Source organism: Pleurodeles waltl, chromosome 9 (genome assembly GCF_031143425.1).
Source record: "Pleurodeles waltl isolate 20211129_DDA chromosome 9, aPleWal1.hap1.20221129, whole genome shotgun sequence".
Classification (NCBI taxonomy): domain Eukaryota; kingdom Metazoa; phylum Chordata; class Amphibia; order Caudata; family Salamandridae; genus Pleurodeles; species Pleurodeles waltl.
In genome coordinates, this window is record NC_090448.1 from 221,217,723 (window position 1) to 221,234,247 (window position 16,525).

A 16,525-nucleotide genomic window follows, 5' to 3' on the forward strand; every position below is an offset into this window, starting at 1 on the left:
GTGTATTTAAAAAGTAGGAGATCTACTGGTGTGTTTTACATGTCCTGATAGTGAAATACTGCCAAATTAGTTTTTCACCATTGCAAGGCCTATCTCTCCCATAGGTTAACATGGGGATTGCCTTGAAATAGCTTATTTAAGTGTAATTTCCCATTTGGTGCAGATGGAGATGTGGAGTTTGGGGTCTCTGAACTCACAACTTAAAAATACCTCTTTTAGTGAAGGTGGACTTAAATTGCTTGTATTGAAATGCTACTTTAAGAAAGTGGGTATTTTTTTGCGGAACCATTCTGTGCCTCTGCCTGGCTGTGGAATACACATCTGGGTCAGGATGACAGTTGGACTGGTTGTGAATTCACTCTAGACAGTCACACAAAGGGAGCTGAGGTGTGCCCTGCATATCCTGATGGGTCTTCCTGGGCAAGAGTATTGGGAGGAGCTGACACTTGCACCTGAATAGGGCTGTGCCTGTCCTTACACAATGCAGTCTCCAACCCTCTAGAGTTTGTCTGGATCCATGGCAGGAAAGGCATGGTCTTGTGCACTGCAAAGACTTTCCTTTGAAGTTTGCTTACTTCAAAGTCAGAAATGAGTATAAGTAATGGACCTAAAACCCCAGACTTTGAGAACACTTCTGGATCAAGAGGAGACTGCCAAGGGCAAGAGCTCCTTTGCTGTCGGTGCTGTGCTGGATTGGCCTGCAGTTGCTGCTTCTGCTTTGGGGAGGACTTTTCTGTGATTCCTGCTTGTGACGTTTCTCCTTGGGCTTGGAATGAGCTTGCCACCTGGTAAGTATCCGAAATAGTAAAGATTTCACCTACCAGCCTCTGAGTTCACGTGCTGAGGACCCTGACTTGCCAGATGGTGTCTACTCCAATCCCTGGGACCTTGAGAGTGAAAAGTGCCATAAAAACAAGATGATTCAGGCACACCGACTCGGACAACTCAACAACTGGTGACGCTGCCCAACGCCGCGCCACTTCCTGCACCCAAAGCCTTAGTCCCTGCTGAACTGAAATGACTGCAACAATGCCACAGGCCTGGCACTGCTGGCCTAATGCCACCACAGCACCTTGGAACTCTTGTAATATCATGAGTCCCGAGTGCTGTGTCACTGACGTCTGTGACATCCAACTCTGCCGCAGCGCCTGCAGCCCCATAGTGTGACCATGACCCCTGTGAATTTGCCTCATTGTGTCTTGACCCGCTGGACTCATTGACCCTGCTGGATCGTCAGGAACCAATGCCTCACCGCTGACGCTGCCTCACCTTTGCTGCCTCCGTAAGGAACTGATACCTCATCTCTGTAAAGAACCAACACCTCACCTCCTGAGTAGAAGCACAGAAATGACGCTGCACCAGCTTCACTGACGCCTCACCTCCCTGACTCTGTACTACATCTTTGACTGTGCCTTGATTCTCAGGTACTGTACCTGGGGTCCCTGCAACTCCATGACCAGTACAACACTCCCTTACTAGTGGTGTAGAACTGTTGGAAATTACTCTGTTACGATGCTGTGATAGCACGAGTTGGAGCTATTGTGTTTCTATGTGCTTTATTGGGAGTTAATCTTTAAAAATTCATATCTTTGCTTGTGAATATTGGATTTTTGTCATTTTGGCTTTGTTTTATTTAGATAAATATTGGCTATTTTTCTAATCTGGTGTGGTGTCCATTTGTAATGTTTTCATTATGTTACTGTGTGTGTGGCTACATTGCCTCTAGGGTAAGCCTTATAGCTTGTGCCAAGCTACTAAGGGGTGAGAGGGGTTTTATAGTAGGAGTGTGACTCCCTTATCCTAAGTAGAGTGAGGGTCCCTACTTGAACAGAGTATAAGCTGACTGCCAACTAGAGACCCCATTTCTAACACTGGTGAACAATGGTGAGGATAGGACTTGTGCTTGTACCTGACACACAGTGATTGGTGTACACTACTGCATAAGTGCAGACAAATACGAAACTACATACTGTTTTTCCCGTTTATGTTCTCTAGTGTCCTCCTGGATGTACTGTTGTAACTTGTCACTCTAGTTAGTGGTTACACCTGTGATGCCTTGGCAGAATGGAAATCAACTTCTGGTATCTGTACATATGTACAATAAGGGAGCTAAAGGTTTTCTGTAGGAAAGGGGGCAGCTCTGAAGAGAAGGTCCACAAGGGAGGATCATGAGGCAGTTCTGTTTTGTTATGAGTCAAAATGCTGGCAAGCAACACTACCACATGATTCTGAGGAGTAGAACTGCTCTGAAAGTGAGGGCAGTACCCTGAGAGGGAAACAGAGAAAGAGGGATGTCTTTTAGCTCTTGAGCAGAGGTTGAGAGAGCTGGTTGAAGAGCTCGAGAAAGATGAGACTGGGAAAGCCTTTGCCAAGGAAAAAGAAAGGGTTGCAGCTCATGAACTGAGCCTTGGAGACCTGAAGCTGGAAGCCAGGAGGGCTGAGTCCAGTTCAGACGGTGGCAGCAAAAGTATTACGTCCAGTACTGTGGAAGAAGTGCACATGCCCATTTTGAAGGAGGGGGATGATATATACCAGGAGGTTCAGGTTTATGAGGTAGCTCCAGTGGTTCTCAGGGTCCCTGAGGTGGATTGGGGACCTGGCACATGGATTCACATTCATAGTGGTGGGGGGGACACTCTACTGGCTCTAGGTGAGCTCCAGTGGTTGCGCAGGTTCCCTGAGATAGATTGTGGAACTGGCACAGAGATTCATATTCCTAGTGGTGGGAGAGACGCTCTACTGGCTCTAGGTGAGAGTGACAGGGAGAAGGCTTCCCCCTGGGTAGAAGTTCTGATAGTGAAGTATGGAGACACCCCAGATGAGTGTGGGTTGAGTGTCAGGGACAGTCAGATACTGTCTCCCCAGTCTCAGGAGGGTGATATGTGGTACTTTTTCAAGGCACTGGATGATGAGGTGGAAGGTAGTTTGGTTAACACATGTGAGGGGCTGTGTGATGTGATTGCTCGAGAGCATATGTTCAGTGCACTGGAGGCAGACCTCTGAGTGAGTACCACAGAGTCTGAAGAGGCATTTGAGGGTGCTCCAGAAGGGAGCGGCTCAGGCTTTCCCCAACCAAGGGAGGTGGGGGAGGTTTGCAGTTACCCAGTAAGGTCCCAGTGTAGTGGGATGGGTAAGCGGGTCCCATGTCCTGTCTCAGCAGAGAAGGACAGGGGCAAGCTGAGGCCCAGATTGCCAGAGACCCAGTCTCAGAGCCTGGAGGGTTCCATGAGAGAACACCAGGGGGAGTCTAATCTTTTCTGGGGGACTATCTGCTAATGGGGACCCCTTAGTGTCAGGAGAACTTGGGGGGGTGGCTGTCACAACCATCCCACCAGTTCTGGTGTCTGGCAGTACCACTCCTGGTGGGAGGGTGCAGAAGTACAGAGTAAGGGGTGGGAGGGAGACAGTCCGCAGTGGGAGGACCAGGAGGTCACGGGTTGCCAGCTCTGAGGTCAGAGCACCCCAAGGCTAACCCAGGTGAGCCTTCATGCACTGGCAGATGGACAGGGGCTGGAGACCTACACCAGGCCGACTCTTACCCAACACATGAGGAATGTGTTTCCTTTGGGGGAGTTGGGTTACTCTGCAAAGAAGTCCTGGCTAACCAGGCCCAGGTCCAGCCTCAAGGTACAGACCCTGGGTTGGAGGGCCAGGTTCAGGGTGTCCCCACTGACCTGGAGGGAGGGGCATCTGCTAACAGTGTCCTTACTGTGTTGACTTCCGTGGGTACCACTCTGGGTGGGAGGGTGCAGAACCCCAGGGGGAGGGACAGGGGTGGGTAGCCTGACCTCTAACTCCTGTCCAGCCTAAGGAGAAAGGCCGTGGGCTGGAGCACCCGTGTCAGGGTACCATTCCTGAACTGGTCGTAGAATGGTGCAGGACGGCTGCCACAAGTGCCCTGACAGTTCTGGATTCTGGGGGTACTGCTTCCAAAATAATGGTACAGAACCCTGGGAAGGGTGGCAGGGGGAGGAAGAACTCACCCCTAACTCTTGTCCAGCCTAAGGGTACAGACCCTGGGCTGGAATACCAGTCTCAGTATACCACCTCTGAACTGGAGGGAGGGAGAGTGGACAAAGGTTGCCAGGCACCTTGGGCTACCGCCCCCCACTCTCCGAAGTTACATTGGTTACAGAGCCCTGAAAGCCCTAGGGCCTGACTCTCATTGCTGACAGCTGTCAGTGGCTACCGTGGTTTCCTGTCCTGGTGGACAGAGTTGTCCCTGGAGGGGACAGAAGTCACACCCAGGGGATGGAGTGGGCCACCCCATTGTGTTGACCATGGTGGTGCTGTCTGCCCACTGGGATGCATCTGTGAGCAAAGTAAGGTTAGGTGCTTGCCAGATGGTATCTACAGGTGAGGAGCGGGGTACCCCCTGGCTTAGCTTAGTGGGTAAAGAGAGTATGGACAGAGGGGTCCAGCTGGTTTCAGAAAGGCTGTTGCGGCCAGAGTCCATGTTCTGTTGCCCCTATCAGCGAAGTCCATCAAGGTATTGATTGGTCTTCTCTGGCTTTAGACTGGTGGGGGATTGTGTTGGACTTGGCCTTTTGCAGGTTTATCTCCAGACTTTTTACCTTTGGCCTCTTATTTTTCTGACCCTCTTTTTGTTGGGTCTAGGACTCTGGGCACTTTACCACTGCTGACCAGTGCTAAAATGCATATGCTCTCTGTGTACATTGTGATTATGATTTGTTATCCATGATTGGCATATTTGCTTTATTAGTAAGTTCCTACTATAGTACACCATGTGTGCCTAGAGCCTGTAAATCAAATGCTACTAGTGGGCCTGCAGCACTGATTGTCCCACCCACGTGAGTAGCCCTGTAGACATGCCTCAGTCCTGCCATTGCAGCATCTGTATGTGCAGTTTTAAACTGCCATGTCGACCTGGTAAGTGCACCCACCTGCCAGGCCCAAACCTTTTCCTTTAGTACATGTAAGGCACCCCTAAGGCAGACCCAAGGTAGCTCCATTACCAGGGTGCAGTGTATTTAAAAGGTAGGACAAGTACCTTTGTGTATGTTGGATTTTTGTTGCATTGGTCTTGTTTTGCTTAGACAAAATTGGCTATTTTTCTAAACCAATGTGCTGTCCATCTATAGTGTTTTCACTGTGTCACTGTTGGAAAATGGGTTATTGGTAGGGCAGGTAGGTACCTACACCTAGCAACAAGCCACAAACCTCCACAAAAGTACAGTTAGGTCTCAGTAAATTAATCCCAGCTCTACCCTTGGTAGCTTAGCATCGAGCGTCAAGGCTTAACTTAGGAGACAAAGTGTAAAGCATTCAAATATCACACAACAGTAATTAAATAAAACACAGGAAACAGTTTAAAAATCCAAAACCAATTTATAAAAATAGCTTATATTTTTATCTTTAAAATGACACAAAAACGATTAAAATCGGTTCAGGGGAACCGGAGATATGAATTTTTAAAGTATTATTATTTTCTAGCGCATAGAAACAAAAAGCGCCAATCGGGTCATCTGGTTGCACCAGGACCGGGACAAAGTCAAACTTTCAGGCCGACCGCGATGGAGCCCTGCTCGGCTACAAGTCGCGGGAGGCCTCGGTCAAAAAGTTACCTTCTGACTTAGTCTCTTTTTCGATGTTTTTCTTCCCCGGGACGAACCTGCCAGTTGGATCCGACCTCCTGGAGCCCTTGTCCGGATACGCGAAGTCGGTTTCCTCGGTGGTGATTTCTACCTTCGGACTTAGTCGTTTTTTCGAGATGAAAATCCTTCGACCGGGGTAAACCTGGATCTTGATCCGACGTCCGTGGAGCCCTTCTCGGATACGATGGCTGGAAGGTCCCGGTCAACTTTTTACGTTCGGACTTAGTCTCTTTTTCTGATGTTTTTCTTGACCGGGACGAACCACGAAGTCAGGCCGGGTCGCGGTTGAGGCAAGCCGGCTAGAATTTCCGCGTCGAGTCGGTCACTTTATGGAGCTTTTTTCTAAAATTTCTCCAATCTTTTCCAAACTTCTGGGGCTTCACCCAGATGTTCTTTTAAGGTTCTTTTGGGGTCCACAGCTCACCCCAAGGGTCCAGAAGTTCTGTGATGGTCCTTGGGAAGTGCGGACTTCAACTCCCAGAGTGCACCTGGCGCAAACTCCTTTTTGGCCACTGGGCAGTGGTCAGCTGGTCACTTTTTCAGGAGTTGGTGCAGGGGACTCTGGTTAGCAATTTTTCACCTGTAGCAAACAGGGAGTCCCTCCTTGAACCAGTGGAAGCCAGGCAAAGTCCTTCTTGTGGTGAAGCCCAAGTATGCAGCTGGTGCAGTCTTTCTGAGTGCAGGGTCCAGGTGCAGGCCAGGGGTCCAGCAGGGCAGTCCTTCTTCTTCTTGTAGTTCTTTCTTCTTGAAATTTGGTGGGGATCTGAGGCGTGGGTGCAGGTCTGCCAGTTTTATCCTTGCTCCTGGGTGAAAAGCAGGGGGGCCCTGGTCCTCCAATCAGGGACAGGGTCGTTCCCCTGTGATGACCACTTCCTGGGAAGTGTGGCAAAAATCCATCCCAGAAGGCAATAGTCTCTAAAAATCCAAAATGGATGAATCTGATTTTTGGAGGAGAGATCTGGCTGAGCCCACCCACTGGTGTGGCTAAAAATCATAAACACACCCCTCTCCTGCCCTCTCCTAATCTAATCAAGGGGGCACCTAGCTGTCTGGGGTTGCAGGATGTGGGGGTGTTGCTGGGTGCTCCAGATGTCCTTCTCTGCCTTTGAAGACCAGTTTGGCAGCCCTCCCCCTTCCTGCTTCCCCATCTGCTGAGGGGAGATTCTCTCCCCCAAGCACATTCCTTTGTGTGAAGTCAGGCCACTTCACACCTCATTAAAGTAGCCTGGCAGAAGCTGCTGCAGGCTGGCCAATCAGAGCACAGGAGCAAAAACAATGCAGAGCTGAAATTGGCAACTTTTTAGGTAAAGTCTAAACTTTTTACCTGCACTAGTTATATTAAATCCAACAACTGGAAGTTGTGGGATTTATTATAACAATCAATTTGATACCAAATTCTTGGTATGTAACATTTAAGGAGACTTTAAAATTTAAAATAAAGTCTGCCCATTCTAGCCTATGAAGGCCATTTACTTCAATGAGGGAAAAATGAATTTGGCTGTTTTTACCTCACCAGGGCTTATAAATCTATTTTTATAAAGTCCCTGCTTATAGTTACATGGCACCCAGCCCTAGGGGCACATAGGGCACACCTTAGGGGTGACTTATATGTAAAAATAAGGTAGTTTAAGACTTTGGAAGTACCTTTAATTCCAAAGTCGAATTTGCATATAACTTTAATTTAAAAGCAGCCAGCAAGGCAGGCTTGCTTTTAAAATGACACTGGGCACCTCAGCAATGCACCTAGGTGTGCACCACCTATGCTGTGGTCCCTAAACCTACATGCCCTACCATATACTAGGGACTTATAGGTAGGTTAACTTAGCCAATTATAATTAGCCTAATTTGCATATCCATTTTACACAGAGCACAGGCCCTGGGACTGGTTAGCAGTACCCAGGGCACCATCAGAGTCAGAAAAACACCAGCATAAAGTGGAAAATGGGGGCAAAAAGTTAGGGGGCCTCTGCAATCAGCCCCAGTTTCTCACACAACCCCCCCCCAGCCCACATGCCCAGGAGACTCAGCCCAACCCTGGGAGAGTCTTCCTGGCTTGTTAGGCGAGGAAGACAGTGAAGAAAACTGGCTGTCCCTTTGCAGGGCCTACTCTGCCTTATATCCTCCTGTCAGGGTCACTCCCTCTGGGTAGTGAAGCCATCCCAACAGTAAAAGGACCCAACCCAAACTGAAACTTCCCTCTAGGGGGGTCTTCCTCCTCTCTCTCTGCCAACTTAGGTAGTGAGGTGCCCACCTCCCCTACTCCTAACTTTGCTAGGGCAAGACCTAGCTTACCCAAAGAGGTCACCCAACACTTGAGCAACCCCACCATGACCAACAGGGTCAGGGGGCCTACTTTGCTATTGGCCTTGGGGTCTGCCTCCCAGGCCAAGTACAGTGCTGCCAGGAAGGCTAGCACCCAGCAGAGGCTACTGACAGCTGTCAGTACCCAGAACCACACCCTAAGCTCTCCACTGACAGGTGGCTGAGCTGCTTTAGGGGCATCTTTGGGGTCCTGGCACCCCTCTTGCTGTCTAGAGTGGGGGGCTACCACCTCCTGTGGCAGACACCCTCCTTCCACTCTCCCTTCTGTCAGTGCAGGGGCAACACCTTGCATCTGGACAGCTGCCTGACTACTCAGGACTTCCTTGGGGTCAGGTGAGGCCTCACCAGTGCCAACTCTGGGCTCCCCCCCTACTGGGGCAGAAGGCCTTTGGCTCCTTGGAACTCTCTTTAAGAGTGGCCTACCCTTCCTTTTCTTCTTTCCTTTTCTTGGGGACCCCTGTCTCCTAACTGTAGGGACTGACTCCCCAGGACTTTGGGTTGGGGGGGCGCCCTGGGCGACCACCCCATCTGTGACCAGACTCACCTCTGGGAGGTCATTGCCCAGGATACAATCTAGGGGAAGGTCAGCACTGACTACCACCCTAATCCAGTCAAGGATACCCTCCCTCTCTAGGGGCACTATGGCTACAGGTTTGGAGGTGACCTCCCCTGTGGCTATCCTGACTTTCTTTGTCTTTCCTGGGACATACATGTCTGGGGTCACTAACCGGTCACTCACTACAGTGTGACTGGCACAGGTGTCTCTCAGGCCAGTGGTAGGGATCCCATTCACTTGAATGTGGTGGAAGTGCCTACTCCCACCCTCAGGGATCACCAGCTTACCATCTGGTCCTGTCTCCCAGCACAATGCTAGGAGGACTTCATCATCTGAGGAATCCTCCTCTATGGCTACACTGGACAGCCCAGTGCTAACCACTTTCTTTGGACAGGCTGCATCTCCTCTGAAGTGACCTGTCTGCTGACAGTCAAAGCAAGCCCTACTGTCCAAGAGCTTTTTTAACCCTGGGTCTCCCTGTCTCTGCATGTCAGAGTGGGAGTGGGATTTACTCTCCTCCTTCTTAGGGTTCTGGGGTACAGAGGGAGTCTCTGTGGTGGGCTTACCACCTCCCTCCTTAGGTTTTTGGGGACCTGTCCCCCCCTTCTTGGAGTCTCCCCCCTGGGACTTGACAACCACCCTGGTTCTCAACCACTCATCAGCTGCCTCCCCTAGCTCTCTAGGGTTGGTCAGCTTAGAGTCCACTAGATGCTGGCGTAACCTTTCTTGGATACAATTGGTCAAGATGTGCTCTCTCATGATCAGATTGTATAACCCCTCATAAGTATTTACTTTGTTGCCAATAATCCAGCCCTCTAGTGCCTTTAGTGAGGTGTCCACAAAGTCAACCCAAGACTGGGTACTGACCTTCTGGGTGTCCCTGAACTTCATTCTATATTGCTCTGGGGTCAGACCAAACTTCTTGACTAAGCACCTCTTCATACTAGGGTATGAATCTGCCTCCTCCCCCCTTAAGGTCAGAAGCCTATCCCTCCCTGAGTTGGGGACCAACTCCCACAAAAGGGAACCCCAGTATTGAGGCCTAACCCTTCTCATTTGGAGTGCCCTCTCAAAGGCCCCTAGCCACTTATCTATGTCATCCCCCTCTACATAAGCAGGAACCACCCCCTTGGGTAATCTGGGGCAAACTCCCCCACCCATGGACACCTCAGCTTCTTTATCGCTGCTTCCATCTTTTTTTTCTTTGCTTGCCCACTTCTTTTTTTCTAGGGCAAGCTTATCTGCCTCCAAAGCTATGTAGGCTAGCTGGGCTTCCAGCTCTCTTTCCCTGATGGATGGGTTCTCTCCTCCTGAAAGGACCCTCTTCCTACCACTAGCTTTGGGTCTGCCCCTAGTGACTGTATCCAGTGAGGACCGTTCCTCCTCTTCCTCACTTGGGGTCTGATGCCTTCCCTCCCCTGAATGGTTAGAGTTAGCATCTTCCTCTTTTTCTTCCTCCTCTGGAGCTTCCTCTGTCTCTACCTCTTGGGCCTCAGCCCATGCTGTCAGGGATTTAATTAGGATTTCCTTCCTGAGATTAGTGGTTGCAGGCAACCCTCTCTCAACACACAACCCCCTAAGCTGGACTACTGTCAGTGTAGGTAGGCTAGCCAGATCAAGCTCCATGGTTCCCTAGTTTTGTGTCAACAAAAGCTTTTTGCAAAAATTGGTAACAGGAATTTAGAAAAATTACAAAAATTCAATAATTGAAATTAATCCAAATTAATTTTAAAAAAAAATTAAAATTAAAAATTAAAAACAATTTTTGCACTAGGACAATTTAAAGGATTTTTAATTTGTTTTATCTAAAACTGTAACGTGATATTGAACACAAGTACAGGATCCCGTCGCTGCTTCCAATTATGTTGGAAAATGGGTTATTGGTAGGGCAGGTAGGTACCTACACCTAGCAACAAGCCACAAACCTCCACAAAAGTACAGTTAGGTCTCAGTAAATTAATCCCAGCTCTACCCTTGGTAGCTTAGCATCGAGCGTCAAGGCTTAACTTAGGAGACAAAGTGTAAAGCATTCAAATATCACACAACAGTAATTAAATAAAACACAGGAAACAGTTTAAAAATCCAAAACCAATTTATAAAAATAGCTTATATTTTTATCTTTAAAATGACACAAAAACGATTAAAATCGGTTCAGGGGAACCGGAGATATGAATTTTTAAAGTATTATTATTTTCTAGCGCATAGAAACAAAAAGCGCCAATCGGGTCATCTGGTTGCACCAGGACCGGGACAAAGTCAAACTTTCAGGCCGACCGCGATGGAGCCCTGCTCGGCTACAAGTCGCGGGAGGCCTCGGTCAAAAAGTTACCTTCTGACTTAGTCTCTTTTTCGATGTTTTTCTTCCCCGGGACGAACCTGCCAGTTGGATCCGACCTCCTGGAGCCCTTGTCCGGATACGCGAAGTCGGTTTCCTCGGTGGTGATTTCTACCTTCGGACTTAGTCGTTTTTTCGAGATGAAAATCCTTCGACCGGGGTAAACCTGGATCTTGATCCGACGTCCGTGGAGCCCTTCTCGGATACGATGGCTGGAAGGTCCCGGTCAACTTTTTACGTTCGGACTTAGTCTCTTTTTCGGATGTTTTTCTTGACCGGGACGAACCACGAAGTCAGGCCGGGTCGCGGTTGAGGCAAGCCGGCTAGAATTTCCGCGTCGAGTCGGTCACTTTATGGAGCTTTTTTCTAAAATTTCTCCAATCTTTTCCAAACTTCTGGGGCTTCACCCAGATGTTCTTTTAAGGTTCTTTTGGGGTCCACAGCTCACCCCAAGGGTCCAGAAGTTCTGTGATGGTCCTTGGGAAGTGCGGACTTCAACTCCCAGAGTGCACCTGGCGCAAACTCCTTTTTGGCCACTGGGCAGTGGTCAGCTGGTCACTTTTTCAGGAGTTGGTGCAGGGGACTCTGGTTAGCAATTTTTCACCTGTAGCAAACAGGGAGTCCCTCCTTGAACCAGTGGAAGCCAGGCAAAGTCCTTCTTGTGGTGAAGCCCAAGTATGCAGCTGGTGCAGTCTTTCTGAGTGCAGGGTCCAGGTGCAGGCCAGGGGTCCAGCAGGGCAGTCCTTCTTCTTCTTGTAGTTCTTTCTTCTTGAAATTTGGTGGGGATCTGAGGCGTGGGTGCAGGTCTGCCAGTTTTATCCTTGCTCCTGGGTGAAAAGCAGGGGGGCCCTGGTCCTCCAATCAGGGACAGGGTCGTTCCCCTGTGATGACCACTTCCTGGGAAGTGTGGCAAAAATCCATCCCAGAAGGCAATAGTCTCTAAAAATCCAAAATGGATGAATCTGATTTTTGGAGGAGAGATCTGGCTGAGCCCACCCACTGGTGTGGCTAAAAATCATAAACACACCCCTCTCCTGCCCTCTCCTAATCTAATCAAGGGGGCACCTAGCTGTCTGGGGTTGCAGGATGTGGGGGTGTTGCTGGGTGCTCCAGATGTCCTTCTCTGCCTTTGAAGACCAGTTTGGCAGCCCTCCCCCTTCCTGCTTCCCCATCTGCTGAGGGGAGATTCTCTCCCCCAAGCACATTCCTTTGTGTGAAGTCAGGCCACTTCACACCTCATTAAAGTAGCCTGGCAGAAGCTGCTGCAGGCTGGCCAATCAGAGCACAGGAGCAAAAACAATGCAGAGCTGAAATTGGCAACTTTTTAGGTAAAGTCTAAACTTTTTACCTGCACTAGTTATATTAAATCCAACAACTGGAAGTTGTGGGATTTATTATAACAATCAATTTGATACCAAATTCTTGGTATGTAACATTTAAGGAGACTTTAAAATTTAAAATAAAGTCTGCCCATTCTAGCCTATGAAGGCCATTTACTTCAATGAGGGAAAAATGAATTTGGCTGTTTTTACCTCACCAGGGCTTATAAATCTATTTTTATAAAGTCCCTGCTTATAGTTACATGGCACCCAGCCCTAGGGGCACATAGGGCACACCTTAGGGGTGACTTATATGTAAAAATAAGGTAGTTTAAGACTTTGGAAGTACCTTTAATTCCAAAGTCGAATTTGCATATAACTTTAATTTAAAAGCAGCCAGCAAGGCAGGCTTGCTTTTAAAATGACACTGGGCACCTCAGCAATGCACCTAGGTGTGCACCACCTATGCTGTGGTCCCTAAACCTACATGCCCTACCATATACTAGGGACTTATAGGTAGGTTAACTTAGCCAATTATAATTAGCCTAATTTGCATATCCATTTTACACAGAGCACAGGCCCTGGGACTGGTTAGCAGTACCCAGGGCACCATCAGAGTCAGAAAAACACCAGCATAAAGTGGAAAATGGGGGCAAAAAGTTAGGGGGCCTCTGCAATCAGCCCCAGTTTCTCACAGTCACTGTGTGTGTGGTTGCAAACACTTTACACATTTCCTCTGAGATAAGCCTAACTGCTCGTGCCAAACTATCAAGTGGGTGAACAGGGGTTATTTTAGGAGTGTGACTCCCTTACCCTGACTAGAGTGAGGGTCCCTACTTGGACAGGGTGTAAGCTGACTGCTAACTAGAAACCCCATTTCTATCAGGGCCTTAAAAATGTAATCACTTGATCAGAACAAATAGGCATCATTCTGTTATGCACCAGACGGAAGGCGTGTATGAGACCTACAGTTTTTAATCTCTGATGTATATGTGCAAGGTTAATACATATATTTTGAGAAATATTTACACCTGTTATTAGTCGCATAGCACTGTATTTTTACAATGTGTTATACATAGGAAACTCTTTATTAATACTGGTAGTTAAACTGATAGGCGATCCCCCTGCTGCATACAATCCCACTACAGCCTAAAACATCCCAAGCACAGGGACAGCTTATTCTGTTGAACGACCTGCGATGGAGAGACTGTGTTTAAAATGCTGACATATGCGAAAAATATTTTTAATGTTTCTAATTCCTTAACGATTGACATTATACTCGAAGAGGAAACGATGAAAGGCACTTCCACATGTTTACTGGATTTTATGCTTGATTATTTTATGTTTCCAAATCGGTGGTATTATTGATGTTTCAGTTTTCCCAAAATAATTCTTCAGCTTTAAATCAATATCTAGAAAAGTAGTGTGGGCTTTACAGCCGCTGAATAAATAAAACACTTGGGAGGACGTGTAATAGCTCCCTTTAAAGAACAGGTTTTAATTCAAGCACTTTTTGTAAATATACCGATGATGTTGTTCGTGGTGGCACAGAAAAAACGTGGCATTTAGAAAGAAAAACGGCAGTAGTTAATGAGCGAACATCCAAGAAGAAAGGGAAATATAATGTACGTTTAATTTAAGCTCCAAGAGGAGCATGTATAGATATGGAGATGAGGGAAACAAAGTCAAAAATAAATCAGTAGAATGGCATCAGAGAGGCCAAGTGTTGCCATAAACACTTGTTATATATGGGATATACCTCCTGCTGTGCACTATAAGGTTGTGTAAGCTACTAAGAAGTTATGTGTATAGAAACAAGGCAGAAGACTCAGTCCCTTTATAAGGTCTTGGGAGTCTTCGGTGACTTGTTCTATCCTTAAAATGTATTTCAGGATGTATTTTATTCCTATAAATACATGGTCACACCATCACCCTTCCCACAAACCTTGACTTGCTGTTTCATATAAAACAGGTAGTGTGGTTGAAGGCATGAAGAATAAAAGTGAAATCTAACGTGAAATTAGACACACCACAAAGCAGCCAGTAGGTTGTTGCAAATTATATTTTTCTGTAATGATCCTTAGAGGACCTAAGATAAGTTCACTACCATGATTAGTTTGTTTCTGCTCATCACTGTTTAATTTAGAAAATCCAATGAACATGACATTCTGAACGTTTTATTTCACTTTGGGAGTTTGCTTTTGAAAGATAACTTCACTTCTGGGTGAAGGAATAAGCAATCCTCAAACTAAAAGGATTTGGCTACGGCAGTATGATGAACTAGATAGTTTAAATTCCAAAATTCAAGCAAACTTTTTATTGAAAAGATGTTTTCATGTGTATATACGTCTAATTGATACAGTTTCGTTACAATGCCTCTTCAATGACAGATGAATAACTATTTACAGTTTTTTGTGCATTTGTTGAATGTGTCAGAATAGAATTGTCCCAATTATGAGCTTTATTTTGACTTTGTGTTAAGAATTTGCTCACTGCCAAGTTACATCAAATGTTGAATATTAGCTAATGAAGGATAAAAAATCTGCGTGTCATTGGCTATTGTGCCTTATATTATAAACCAGAATGTTTTGTTAAACAATTATGTGCCAGACCTATTACGACGTTCACTTGCACCAAAGGACAAAGTGTGGGTGATCCAAATTTTAGAACATGTCCATTCAGTACAAATGCAACCTTTAGAGTAATACAGTGGGTAGAACAATGTTACATTATATGTTTGGATATTATTATCAGGACAGTAATGGAAGTGAAGAAAGTAGCTCGAGAACAGTTATCCATGTTTCCACAATATCATAAACTGGGGCATTCCATAGACTCTCTAAGGTATGCCTACCTCTCCCTTTATGCAAAAACAACAGATGATGGACCTCTCCATTTAGGTAGCTTTCCGAACTAAAGGTTTAACCGAGCAAGACATGAAGGGACATGCAGGTAACTACAAGCACAATGAAGAATAGCCAACAGATAAAAGGCAAGGAACCCAATGTACTACACTCTTTTTTGGCAACAAAGCCTGCACTTTGCAAACATACATGCTTTGGAACTGCAAGACAAGGAGTTACAGGGTATAAGTAGCATGAGGGTCTGAAATGTCTTTCTGTCTTGCACAATGCACATTAAAGCGTCTTGAAAATCAGAATATAAGGCTGCATGAAGGGGACATCCTCCTCATGATTCACAATGGAAAGTATGAATATTTGTGATAGAAAATACAGAACCCAACCAGTGATCAGAAAATGATTTCCCAAAGAGGATGGTTTCCCATTTGGAAAGCGGAAGCTGTTGGAAACCTGTAGGGCATCGTCCACCTTGTGAAGGTGTGTTCTCAGCATTTGGTGGAGCATGTAGGAGTCCACAAGACCAACTGCATGTGTCCCTTCTTTTATTTGTCAAAGCAGGCCATTTCTAAAAAGTGTTAGACAGCGGTGACCATTAAGGATATGAGAGATGTGGACCGACATCACAAGAACATTGATCAAGGATAAAGCATGTCTGATCTATGTTCAGTGGTCAGAAACATGGCACATCTTTCTAACCACAGTCTAATTTAAGTCGGAACTCAATAGAGGTCTTTCTCTTTTGCCAAAACATTAAGTGGGCCAATCGCCATCACATTGCAAGTTTCAGGTTTACCTTGGTAAAAGTAAATTAAAGTAAAATACTGTTTTCTTCTTCTGGTGTGTTCAAATGTAGCAGCAATCCTTTTTTTTTTTTTTTTACTCTCATGGACTAAGAACAGATGTTGTTTTCTTTGTTAACAGAAGGAGGAACTTGTGAAGTCATAGCAGCCCACAGATGTTGCAATAAGAATCGCATTGAAGAAAGATCACAGACCGTAAAATGTTCGTGTTTACCTGGGAAAGTGGCTGGAACAACAAGAAACAGGCCCTCCTGTGTTGATGGCAAGTAGATTTGGATGCTACTTCAATTATGTCATTTAATTCACAAGGCTGCATGTGAAGAGCGCCGTGATTGAATAATTATAGACACTTCTAGAGGAATGGAGGATAATTTCCTCTTCACAAGTAAGATGAAAGAAAGATTTGTACAACGCAACAAAATGTACTGTTAAATGTAGTTCATCATCATTGCAAAAATATATTTTGGAGCCATATAATGTATTACTACTCCAACAAATATCAATTGAATGGCAAATATCTGTCTACCTTAACGTACATTGGTAAAAGCTTCAACTTTGGTAAACACTCTACTCCTTCGATGAAATATGAACCAGAAATTAGTCGTATATTGGTAAAAGTCTCCGTAGGCACTGTCAAAACTGAAGTAGAAAAAAACAGCAGTGTCTAATTGTTGACTAGTTTTTAGTGTATGAGAGTCAGTGAGGCAACTATGGGTC

The 16,525-nt window shown here is 46.3% G+C and overlaps 1 protein-coding gene across 2 annotated transcripts in view; it reads left to right on the forward strand.

Annotated features, from left to right (window-relative positions):
• Positions 1 to 16,525, forward strand: part of TAFA1 (TAFA chemokine like family member 1) — a 1,243,985-nt gene that overhangs the window by 879,259 nt on the left and 348,201 nt on the right. For both annotated transcript variants that reach the window (XM_069206577.1, XM_069206578.1), the window contains exon 4: positions 15,930 to 16,070. In XM_069206577.1, the coding sequence (XP_069062678.1) occupies positions 15,930 to 16,070 (141 nt within the window). The remainder of the gene's footprint in view (positions 1 to 15,929; positions 16,071 to 16,525) is intronic.